The 12,509-nt window shown below is 36.8% G+C and overlaps 2 protein-coding genes across 2 annotated transcripts; one reads left to right on the forward strand and one right to left on the reverse strand.

The window, feature by feature from the left end:
* The first annotated feature begins 4,440 nt into the window (after positions 1–4,440).
* On the forward strand, positions 4,441–5,375 carry LOC147297164 (galactosyltransferase family protein). Its single transcript, XM_086229822.1, has one exon. The coding sequence runs from the start codon at positions 4,763–4,765 to the stop codon at positions 5,048–5,050; it is 288 nt and encodes a 95-aa protein (XP_086085948.1). The 5' UTR covers positions 4,441–4,762; the 3' UTR covers positions 5,051–5,375.
* Positions 5,376–6,150: 775 nt separating this feature from the next.
* On the reverse strand, positions 6,151–10,971 carry RH1 (RNA helicase 1). The gene is made up of 9 exons (XM_086230253.1): positions 10,702–10,971; positions 10,337–10,571; positions 9,912–10,166; positions 9,512–9,666; positions 9,039–9,216; positions 8,162–8,349; positions 7,522–7,726; positions 7,090–7,195; positions 6,151–6,567 (listed from the first exon to the last, which is right to left on the reverse strand). The coding sequence occupies exons 1-9, from the start codon at positions 10,818–10,820 to the stop codon at positions 6,458–6,460; spliced, it is 1,551 nt and encodes a 516-aa protein (XP_086086379.1). The 5' UTR covers positions 10,821–10,971; the 3' UTR covers positions 6,151–6,457.
* Positions 10,972–12,509: the final 1,538 nt, after the last annotated feature.

Genomic DNA, 12,509 nt, shown 5'->3' on the forward strand with positions numbered 1-12,509 from the left:
TGGTGCAACCTCAACCCAGTTGTGCATGTACCTCATTTCCTTTGCCATCAGACCCATATATGACCACTAGTACGTATTAATTTCTCAACCCAGATCGAAACGAAATCAAAGCTTATAAGAGAGCTAGATATTTGTGCTAGCTAGCTATTGATCGAGGACTGCTTAATTTGATGTGCTTGTAGAAAGTGTTTGATGAATGATATTTAGGGGTTGGTGAAGCGTCTATATATACATGAAGTGAGGGGAAGGCTGTGAAGGAAGAGGTTGCAAAATTAGGAGTGCGGTGGGTTGGCCTTGCTGAAATAATGAATGGTGGGCATGAGGCCACGTAGGCGGCGTTTAGAGAAAGTGTAGGAAAAGATAGATTTTAGTATTTTACACCGAGTGGAACCCAAAAAGGCAAAAGCACGTTACAAAGCTTACGATTAGTTGTAGGCTTGTAGCGTACGTTGCTCCCAAATTGGCAAAAATTCGTAACACAAACCGCGCGTGTATAGTTGTATACGTTGTAATGGGACAAGTGGGCGGTTCAGAAGGAAGTGCATGGTATCGATCCCTACATTTGGGTTCAAGACTTCAAGGTGATGCTTAAATGACTTAATTAAGAACATGAAAACGATACATGCATAAATTGCAGACGTATACGTGCATGCACCATGTGAGCAATACCCATTTAATTTGTTCACATATCATCATGTATGAATGTAGGATTCGGATCTTTTAGGGCTTATTTGGTATTCTAATTAAAAAAAAATTAAATAAAAAAAGTTTTAGTCAAGAAAACATATTTAGTAGACCATTTTCAAATTAAAAACATGTCTTTTAAAAAAAATGATAAAACATTGTTTTTTTTTTATGCTTCCTTCTTTTTTAGTTGTCATCATTTTTTAAATTTAAAAGTTGTTTTCAAATTTCATACTAAACAAGTTTTCAAATTTTAAAAATTGATTTTGAAAACTCACATTTTAAAAAAAAATCTTAAGTTTTTTAAAAAAATCTTAAGTCTTGAAAAAAAAAAATTTGAGTAAGATACCAAACAGGCCCTTATTTTTTATTTATTTATTATATCAAAACATACTCTAAGACTACCACAACTCACCGGCCCGGCCAGGCTACGATACATCACTAGTGTACGGTGTACCGGTACCACACCTCCATTACTTAAGTTCTATTTAATAATTTTTTTCAATATAAAACCTAAAAATTAAACTCTAAATTTTAAATGTTTGAAGTTTTGAACAGCGTACGTGGTTTAGACTATAAACATAATATAAGCACCAAGAGCATTGGAAGAAGATGCTAGCTATTTCAAATTAACATGCATACATCCGCATAAACAAACTATATAAGTATATATCCAATTACATAATTAAACCATGATATAAGGCCGGTCATTAAACTTAAACAGTACTTCAGGATCACATTAGCAAATTTGGAGTACGTGCATGCTAGTCTGCTAGGCTGCTAGCTAGCTCGATCAAGCACAGTACTGGCGATATTTGTGAGTACTGTAGGATGAAGAGAAAGGCCTGTGCATTTCCAAGAAGCACGTACTCGACAAGAGTGAGGATGATGATGATGATGATGATGCGAGTGAAGCCTGCTGCTGCTGACACATGTCAACAACAAAGTCGAAGTCTTGGAGTTCTTCCTCATATATTGTTTCCAGAGATATTTGATAAATTTGCACCCGATGATGAGAAACTGATGCAAGAAAGCGAGAAGGTGCAACTGCCGATAATGGGGTTAGGGATGATGGTGAGGAAGTTTGATCTGCAGCCTTAGGATTAGGGCTAAGACTACTACTAATACTGGGTTGGATCACCATGAATATTGGGAGGGTTACCAAAGCTCTAGTACTACTTCCAGTCTTGGCCATTTTGTTATTATAATAAGTGGGTAATGGGTTGTGGATGTATGAATACTGTGACCTCAACTGGGCTAAGCTTTTTTATGTCCAGTTGGTATGCTCATGTGGTCCATTTATATAGAGGTTGATAAGGTTGTGCTTAAGTAGAATTTCCCTGGGTTTCTTATGTGATAATTATATATAATGCCATTTGATTAGCTGTAATGTGGCTAACGAATTAATGTACTATATATATATTTCAACTTCTATCAGCAAGTTGTTTTTTGTTTGGGCACAGAATTAATTAATGCACAAGAAATTAACTCATTGAATTTCAACTTCAATGTATTGCATGATTATTAGTAATATAATTGTTTTTCCCTCTTTAATTGATCGAAGTTTTCACTTTTCAGGTACGTACAAGTCCCTTACAATTGACAATCTCAAATGACGAATACAATAATGCATATATGAAAAGAATGAATTCTAAATTGAGTTTGTACCGATTAAACTGTTTGTACCCTTAGTTAAATGCATCATGTGTGAAAGAGATGATGAGCATGAGCCGACTTTATGAAATAAATGCAAAAGTTGGAGCTACTCAATTGGGTCACTATCGAATTTGGAGTTGTTATCCAATTAGGTCTCTGTCATTAGTCGAATTGGGTGAGGGTGAGCTTCCTCAGCCTTACCCATTGTTGCCTTGTTTTATTGGAATGTTGCTCTCAAACAGAGTTGCAGTCTTGCAGAGACCAACCAATTGCAACATTACCATTTTCTTGAACTTTCAAATTACGTAAAAGCTGCTTTTTGCAATTAATTGGTGCCTGCATGCCCTACTTGGCACGGCACATGATGGTCGTACAGGCGGTGCAGGTTGCATTCACTAGTGATGATGGACTAATAAGTATTGGTGGCAAAAAGAAAATTAACAATCCACTCTCAACTTCTCAAGCAGTTTCAGTTCTTTTTGCCATAAAGGAAACAGGAAAATACACTCAAAATGCATTTAGCAGTTTTTAGCTATCTTTATTATTTCTCATCCATGCATTGTACTTAATATTCTTTCCTCATGTCGGCCTAGCTAGCTAGCTAGGTCATGAATCATGATCAATATTATTTCTCTGTTTTATCGCTATCCCCTGTTTGGAAAATGGCATGTCCGGAAAGGAAAACCCAGAAAAGGCCCTGAATGCCTCCCTAATTGGAGGGTGAATGTGAGTATGTGACCCACCAACGTACATTTTTTTCTGCAAGTGCGACTGTTCAGTGCCTTGGATAAGAAGCAATTAGCCTGGAAGTGAAAAGTAGACAAATGTACGTATTTGGAATTTTGGACTCAAGACAAAACAGAAATCAATTTATGGACCAACTGTTCGATAAGGCAAGGCTTGTGCAATGGGCAGCCATGCTTGGCGATTGTAATGTGACAGCATCCATATCCATTGAAATTTCATATTCGTCCTAATTACACTTTCTAGCATGTGATTTTGTAGGACCACCGACCATGTACTAATTGATCTGATGCTTCTTTTTCTTTTTCTTTTTGGGTAAATTATTGGTTGCGACACTAGGATAATTGGGCTATGTTTGGTTCATGGGCTAGCTAGCTGGGAAGTCTAACCAGGCTGATAATTAATGATCCACTAGCTAGGGTGATTCTCCATATTCAACCAGAAGCCCAAATCTGGTGTGGTGTGGCCAATCATGTAGCCCATCAGAAATTTTCACTTGCAATGAAACTTTGAACGCGCTGTGTCATTCTGTCAATGATCAATGTTTCACCCAAAACAAAGATTTCAAAGGTGATTAATAAACGGTTCATGTACAGTTCCATCAGAATAAATCCACCAATTACGACTCAAAAAGAAATAGGATCTTTAATTACTAAAGTTTTATGTGCTAATTGTTCTTAACTATTTCAAAACCCCTTGGTTTTTTGGGGGAAGTATCTCAATTATTTTTGACGGGCCTGCCGAATCCTGAAAAATGGGTTCTCGGGGAAGCGTGGTAGAGGAAGGTAGGGGTTGTCGCCGCCTGATAGAGGCAAAAGCCGGGGTGGGCTATCCGCGTGGAGTGTGTCGATTGAAAGAGGAGGGGAGACAACTCAAATGCCAGCGCAAAAATAGAAAGAGTCGTGCCGCTCAAGTCATTTTAGATTTTGACTCCTTGTGTTGAAATGATAATTACCTAATTAAACTCTTAAAAGAAGGTAATTTAGATATAAACACAAAAATAACACATAAACAGAGAATTGGAACTTTTAAAACGGATTGATTATCTACCTTGTAAGAAGTTACCAAAACCATTGTTAGCCTAACACGGTACGTTAGTAAACAATGATGGAGACATTTTCCTAACAGTCACCCCAAATGAATTTGAGCCATCCCTATTTTCCTGGTAAAAATAAACTTTTTTAAGAAATTTTTTGTCAGCACACAATTGTGTCAATATCAGAGAGATGAAGTGAAACGTGGCAAGGCAACTGGTACTCCCAGTAGAGCTGGGAAAGTGCAAATTTGGAAGTCATCGTTCCCAACAAAAACCATATCTGCAGAGAGATCTGATAATCCCACACATGCCATGACACCTACCAAATACCAATACATGGCTCCCACCCTCCTGGCAAGGACTTGGAAACTTCAGGCCCTCGCAATTAATGTCAAAAGCAAGAGGCGGCACAAGCTCTTCAAATTTGATTTGACATTCTTGGACTAAGACTAGTAGTAGTGGCTGTGGAATGTGAGTTGCTTTAAGCCTAACCATGTATGCTAGCTAGCTTCACACACCCTTATAAATTTCATATCCATGGAATTGTGTTTCATACTCGTCAACAAGTAAACCATCTTGTACAAACACATTTCTCAATTGGGTTGTCTTCACTTGGCTCTTTTTTCACTTGTATAGCTCCAAATGGCAAATTCAAGGCTTGCAAAGTTCATTACAGAGGTTGCACCTCCACAATTTGTGAGTGTCATGAGGCACAGAACCTCAAAGGTGTTGGATACAATTAATGAGGAGGAGAGAGAATATGTTAGCCCATGTGACTCTCTCAACTCATCACCCGAGTTTTCCTCATCATCATCATCATCATCATCATCATCATCATCACCTTGTTTTACTTCCCCTGCTGCTGGTGGTACTGATTCCAAGTACTTTCTCAAAGAGGTTCACAGGTCTTTCTCCATATTCAGTCACTAGAAGCCTTGAAGGCTAGCTGAGGAAATAAACTGAAAGCCTTGAAGGCCTTATTTGTGACATGCTATTTATAAAGTTGCAGCCATTTTTTTGGGCCTAGCTGTCATTTTCTGCTTTAATTTCTTTTTGGTTCAACTGACATGGTCATGGAGAATTAGTGAGATGATCCTACCAGCTGAGGGGCACCATATCTATTTGGCAATGGAGGATATATATATATATATATATATATAGAATATGAGAAATTATATATGTTGTAATAGTATTGTACAGAGTTATTACCTTTTCTTGGTTAATCAATATTTCAATGTTGAGCAATGCTCTGGCAGATCTTACTGTTATGTATGTTATTGACATTAATTTTGCAGATCATTAAGGATCTCAAATATGCAACCAATCAAGTATATTTTCATGAGATTAAGTAAAAGCAAATCAAAAGGCAAACTTACAGCTCAAGCCCTTGGCAAATTATATATATGTTCATCAAAAAATTGATATATACATGATAAAAATCAAGCTAAAAGTAAAGTTTATGGTTTGAGCCCAGTTAGAATAGGACGAGATCAAGTACTACAAACTTACTCTAAAATATCTATTTTTTTTATTACAAAATATGCCTCAATTGAGTTGGAAATATAACAAACTGCAATTTACAAATTTATTCTTCACTTGGCTTTCTTAACAAACTGTCAATAGTAAAATAATGAATAAGTTAGACCATAACTCTTCCATATACTAGATTAGATCGAATGTTAGATAAGAGATGATGTGATGGTATTTAGGGTTAAATGGTTTGGAGTTGGAATTTTTTTAAGTCAATTTTTGTTAAACTTCCAATAAAGGTTACAGTGGTCATTAAAAAAATATGACATGGCAAGTGATTTATGAGATGGCTTCAATAATATTAATATTTTAATTGACATGAAATTTTATGTCATTAGGGCACAAAATTAGGGTACCCTAGCATTAGATATGGTCATGTATTCACGGAAAGTTAAGAATCTTCAACGTGTCATAAGCCAATATACACTGCTTTTGGACCTTGGAAGCTAAGGGGGGTGCGTTTGGTATCTTTTTCGAAAACTGTTTTGTTTTCATATTTGATACTTAGAAATCAAATAAAGGGCATTTGAAATTTGTTTTTGAATTGCATACCAACAGCCCCTAAGGAATACCAATTGAATATACTCGAGGTATACATAGAAAATTCTGTGTACACTGACTTGGTACTTTCATTGCCATGAACACTAAGCTTACATAACATCACTTATCTCACATTCCAGTCTTCATTCAGTTTGCACCAACTGTAGATGTCAAAACTTTAAGCACTAGAACTTGCTTCTCATACGCCCCACAAATTTGAAATCCCAGACACAAGTTCCACAGTACTTGCTTCAATGCTTATTTTCTTTAATTTGAAGGCTGTGTTTCGTTTCCCTTTGCCACTCTAGAAGACTTGAAACCAATTTTGCTCTTCCTGGACGTTTCCATTTCAACTGTCTCCTCCAGTTTTTCCAGTGCTGTCACGTTCAGGGAGAGGAGAAAAAAAAAAATAAATACAGTGCTGGTTAGACATCTAAATCCATTCCACTTTAAAACACAATTCAGTAAAATATCTAAATCAACATCTGATACAGTTTATACTCCTTGCAAGATGCAAGGAACCCTTCAACCAGTTTGATAAAGATATTTCGTTTGTTACAATTTTACAAATTAGGTATTGTAAATGAAACTAATTTGAACCGCTTCCTGCTTTTTCTTAACTCTGGTAATTGAACAAACAATTGCAGAAGTGAACAGCAGAGAAGCTCAGAAAGGCCAAACCAAGCATATCACGTTTTCAATTATTTGTTGTCCCAAAATGAACACTCGACACACGGGGAAATCTTGAGAAGTTTAGGTTGAGCTTCAAGATCCTCAAAAAGATTCCAATTGCATCCATAACTCCAATGCCAGAGGAGTTAGGACTATGAATCCTGATTTTTTTTTTATCCCAAGCCATCAATATAAATAATTAAATATGTATATATATAAGAAATTACCAGATATGAAGACAGGATGGAGCGATTCAATGTAATTGGAAGGAACAGAGTATTTAGAGCAAGAGTTATTCTCGGCTTTATGTAAGAGCTTGTTGAAACGCTTCACCTGGCACAAAAGAAGGAAATTAGAGCATCCGAATAACTAAAAATTCAGTAAACGGTTCAAATAAATGAGAAGTAAATCAATCCAAACAGTAATCGTCCTTTTTCACTCACCTTTTCTTCTGTTCTTCCCCCTCCCCATTATTATTATTATTATTTTGAAAAGGTTTAGCACCACAAAGTGTCAATTTTGGGGTTAAGGAATGAATACTGACTAACACCTAATTGACATCCAATCCAACCATGTTAATGTGCAAGATTGGCGAGTAAATTGTCATGAGTTTAGATATTCATACGTGTTGGAACGGAGGCTAACAAGACTAGGCATACCTCATGTTTACGCAATAATGTGAAGCAACAGCCAGTTTGGCCTGCTCTTGCTGTCCGACCTGCACGGTGAATATATGTCTTTATGTATGCAGGCATATCATAATTAATGACATTTCTCACCCCTTCAACATCCATTCCACGAGTCATTGCATCAGATGAAACAAGTACTTGAATCTCCCCTTTACGGAATGCCTTCAATGTCTTGCTGCCATAAAGAATCTCATTTTCACAATCTTGTTAACAATTATAAATAACCTAATAACCGTATGCTATGACAGGTTACAGCCATCAACTGGCAATGAAAATACTGAAGCTAGGGCATGTCTGTAAGAAGTGCTTTAATGAACAGAACTAGTTTATACTGTATGCATTGAGTCATGTGGTTCACACTTATCCTAAGGGACTCAGCATCATCAATAAGCAAGGAGAGTCGCCCTGAGAGATTTTCCTTAGGTTGTTGGCTGAAGAGAACCAGCATAAAAAACATTATTGTTGCAATACAGCTGTCTTTTATGCTAGCAACCTTTATTTTGAATTGCACTATCTAATCCAAGTGCAATGTGTAGTTCTCCTTTAAGAGGAGGCTCAAGGAAAACCATCATGGAAGGTAATTTGACAAGTGAATAAACCCAGAAATTACCTTCGTACAGATTGTCGTTGAAGGCCTGAATACTCCTTGATCTTGAAAGGCAGATCATCAAAAAAGTTCAGAAAGGTGCAGAGACGGTGAGTCGACTCCACAGATGATGTAAAAACGATGCACTTCTCTTCTCCTAAACTTTGCAGGAGCGCAACCAAATATAATGGTTTGTTTTTTGTTTCACAAAACTGTAGAGAAGACATGGAACATAAAATTAGGAGAGAGCACCAGGTGTGCCCTTTAGACATCCATTTAAGAAATACCCCAGATTTTTCACTTTAGTTATGCAACCAAAAGAGATTAAATCAATCTCGACCTCCAAGCAAAAACATATGATAATTGGAGCTAGTCGATGAACTATGCAGCCAATATATGACTAAGTATAGATACAGGAGAACTTTGAAGCTTATCGGGCCTCCTCTTGTAGCTAGCTCCATATCTCTAAGTTATCCAGAATTCTATTTTTACACCTTTTTGTCTAAGCTATTTCAACAATCAAAATTTCAGAATCCAACTCGAACATATTGTACAGATAATTCCATGCAAGATTGAAGTTTGCTCCGATTTCAACACCAAAACCGATTCTAAATCTTGCTACTAAGGCTTTTAGGTAAAGCCAGAGAAACTCAGCTGTACTTAAGTATAAATTTTATAAAGTAACTCTACAAAATAAAACATTCTCACAAAGTTGGGCCATTCGCAAACCCAGAACTTATCAGTCTCATGTTTCCCCCACAAAGGAAGAAATTTACCACAACAAAAACAGCAATAATTGAGTTGAAGGAGCTGTCTTAGAGTACTCAATTAGAATTAAAACAAAAACAGAACCACTCTCATAGGGAGTACTGTAATTACCAATAGAGTGAGGATGGTATACCAGTTTGTAGGATTGTAATTTTTCTGGAAGCCGATAACGCATTTCTCCGGTCGTCAAGAATAAAGGATGATGCAGATCAAGTTGAGCAAGCTTGCTTGGATCCTGGGTCAATGTAGCAGAAAGAACCATCTTTGCAAGCCTGGGGTATGGTTTACCCTTAAACCCCCTCTCAAGACCACTGCAAAAAGTTTGAGAAAGCATTCAAAAGAAAAGCTCAAATGTCATAACTATAGTTTCACTTTTGAAAGGGCACTAACTATAATTTCAAAGATCCGTGAGTATGATGTAATTTAAAAAGGAAAATGGCAGTGATATGGAAAAACTAAAACGTAATTCTATTTCAAAATGACTAGATGAATTCACATGGCTCAATGCTGCATCAGCGCTCTCATATGAAACCATGTTTAGGCACAGGGCAAAGATACAGTTCTGTAACATAAACATTTCCAAAGGTAAATGGACATAGAACTCACGATCTCCTTATGGTTTTCAAGGAACCAAATGCAGAAGGTAGAAAAGTTTGAGCAGAAGGAAAGAAACTTTCATCATCAGGGCGTGTTAATTGAAGCACAGTGGGTAGCCAAGACTGGTATGCCTCCCTGAGTAATCGATCTGTTTCGTCAACAACCTGTAAATCATCATATGCTTTGCCACATAAGAAAGATCAAAAAGTTGTTTCAACTGGATGACGACTACTCGCATTAAACAAGTACATTATGTACATATACATATTCTGAAACCACTTTTAAAAAATATAACAGGCCTCATCAAGGGTTTCAGTTGCAAAGAAATATAATGTAGTATAAAAAGTATCTATAATTCCAGTTCCACGGCATACGAATGAAAAATGCAGTACCCCAACCTACTACTTACAAGATAACAGAGATGCTCAAGCGTGAATCCCTTAGTGTTATTAATATGGTCCATTAGCCTTCCAGGGGTAGCAACCAATATGTCCACTGAACTTCGTAACTCAGGCAAAAAATCTTCTGGGTCAAAAGAAACGCCAAATTCCAGCTTAGGTCTATTGATAAGACTTGAAATTTCATCAGCTATTGAAGATTGACCAACTGCAAGACCAACAGATAAGCCCACTGCAGGTGCAATGGCAGCAAAAACCTCCTTAACCTGAACCGAAGAAATACAAACTGTCTTACAAGGTTGTGTTGCACAGCACATGAAAATGATTGTAGTGATCATATTACACTCCCGTAATAATGCTAATATGGCAAGTTTGGAAGAGAAACTGCTACTATAAAATTGAACACATTGACATGATAAGGAGTAAGTCATTAAACCTGCAAGGCCAAATCACGAGTCGGCAACACCACTAGAGCACGCAGGCATTTAACATTGCGAGTCGACAGTGTTTGCACTATTGGCAAAGCATAAGCCAAAGTTTTCCCGCTTCCCGTAGGAGAATTAATACATAAATCACGCTCAAAAGCACCAGGGCCAATAGTCTCTTGCCAAACCGCAACTTGAACTGGGAAAAGCGCAGAGATTCCCATATTCTGCAAAGCCACCTTCAACCTAAGTAACAGTGAAATGAAGTGGGTATGGTCCATAACACAAGCTACTCGATAAAATTGAAAATTTTGGCTTCTGGGTAAATTTCTCGAAGCTAAATAGAAGCTGAAGAAGGTGAAGTGGGTTTGATTACCTGGGGTCGAGGCGAGGGAGGAGAGTAAGAGGGCATTCCTCGACGGAAGTGACGTCAACTGGGGTTCGCATCCATGGCAGAACTGGTATGCTCTTTTGCTCATCTTCTTGTGTGTCCATTTTAATAAGTATGAACAGCTTTTGATGCTTGCTAAAATCTGTAAAACCCGCTTCAGGTTTTTCGTTTTCTTAGACAGAGCTAAAACCCTTCAATGTCTCCCACTAGGGTTTTAGAAACAAGTTTCGGAATCAGATTTACGTAAAAAAAAAAAAAAACAGTTTCATTTATCAGAGGACAGGGAGGAAATACAATCGGAATTGACATTTGACCCAGGAATGGATGAAGCCACATATTGGGCCTGGATCACAAACGCAATCTTTGTGTGGTTGGGCTTCAGCCAGCCCAAAAAATCAATATCCAATCGGGTTGTTTTCTTTGGGTAATTCTAATAAGACCCGATTGTATACATTTTAAACCTCACAAATTTTTTTTGAGTAGTACTATTCCGACCACCTTAAACTGCTGAGTTAACCATCCTATTTCAAAATTCTAATTTTATCCTTAAAGCAAAAAATTTCAATTTTATTCGTCGGATAATTCGACAGTTATCTACCGAAATATTTGTGATTATTCAACAGTTATATTTTGAACATTGGTGGATTATTCGGTGGATAACCACCAAATAGAAATGAAAAAGACATTCGACAGTTATCTGCCAAAATGTTTGTGTTTATTCAACACTTATCTGTCGAACATTGGTGGATGTTTCAGTAAATAACCATCGAATGGATCTGGATGATTTTATCATGTTTTTGCAGTAAAGGGTAAAATAGGAAAAAAGTTTGACAAAACATGTTAGGATGGTCAATTCAGCAGCTGAGGGTGATTTGCATAACCTTACTCATTTTTTTTTTCAAAGTCTTTCCAATTTTGTATACAAGACCTAGATGAGCCTTGGAGCCTTAGAAGGGGCCATGCCAGCTTCATTATCCCTACCCAAGACCTTCCCACAAACCGCCCCATCACCGACTGGCGATCCAAACCCCAAATTTGTACCTCGGGTCCTCGACTAAACCTTAGGACTATATTGCACAATCCCTAAGACACAAATTTGAACTATAAACTTGAAAAAAAGTGTTTGGAGCTAAACCGCCCCATCACCGACTGGCGATCCAAACCCCAAACTTGTACCTCGAGTCCTCGACTAAACCTTAGGACTTTATTGCATAATCCTTAAGACACAAATTTGAACTCTAAACTTGAAAAAAGTGTTTGGGCTCCAAACTTGAGTTTAACCATGGACTAAGGACTCAACCCCATGTTCTTGAAGTAGAGTCATTTTTTGGTGTGATTATAACACCACCGTAGTTCTTTTAATTTACTTATATTATAATACGTATATATTTATCAACCTATCGTTCACCTATATTATATTTTTGACACAAGTAGGATATATGATGTCATTTTTTTATACAAGTTTTCAATTGGGTCCATTTTGACTCCATATATGATTTCAACGATCTGAACTGTCTATTTTGTAGGTCTTCATTAAGAGATTATCATTGTAAAAAATTAGATAAATCGAAAACCATTTACCATATAAGATTAAATGATCAACATTTCAAGTATTTATTTTGTTGACTATTTAATCTTTGTAGGTAAATGATTTTTGATTTACTTAATTTTTTATAAGAATAATCTTTTAATAAATACCTACAAAATAAACGGTTAAAATCGTTAAAATTCTATATGGAGTAACCCCTATTAAAAATTTATGTTAAAAATAAAATGTCACGAATCTGCCCCTT

Source organism: Dryas octopetala, chromosome 1 (genome assembly GCF_963921425.1).
Source record: "Dryas octopetala chromosome 1, drDryOcto1.1, whole genome shotgun sequence".
Lineage (NCBI taxonomy): Eukaryota > Viridiplantae > Streptophyta > Magnoliopsida > Rosales > Rosaceae > Dryas > Dryas octopetala.

Bases quoted from the DNA above. Each gene is read 5' to 3' on its own strand.
- LOC147297164 (XM_086229822.1), top strand. From the start codon at position 4,763: ATGGCAAATTCAAGGCTTGCAAAGTTCATTACAGAGGTTGCACCTCCA.
- RH1 (XM_086230253.1), bottom strand. From the start codon at position 10,820: ATGGACACACAAGAAGATGAGCAAAAGAGCATACCAGTTCTGCCATGG. The intron at 8,350-9,038 runs GTATACCATCCT...TCTTCTCTACAG, and splicing joins AATTACAATCCTACAAACTG to TTTTGTGAAACAAAAAACAA. The intron at 7,727-8,161 runs GTAATTTCTGGG...TCTTTATGGCAG, and splicing joins CAACGACAATCTGTACGAAG to CAAGACATTGAAGGCATTCC.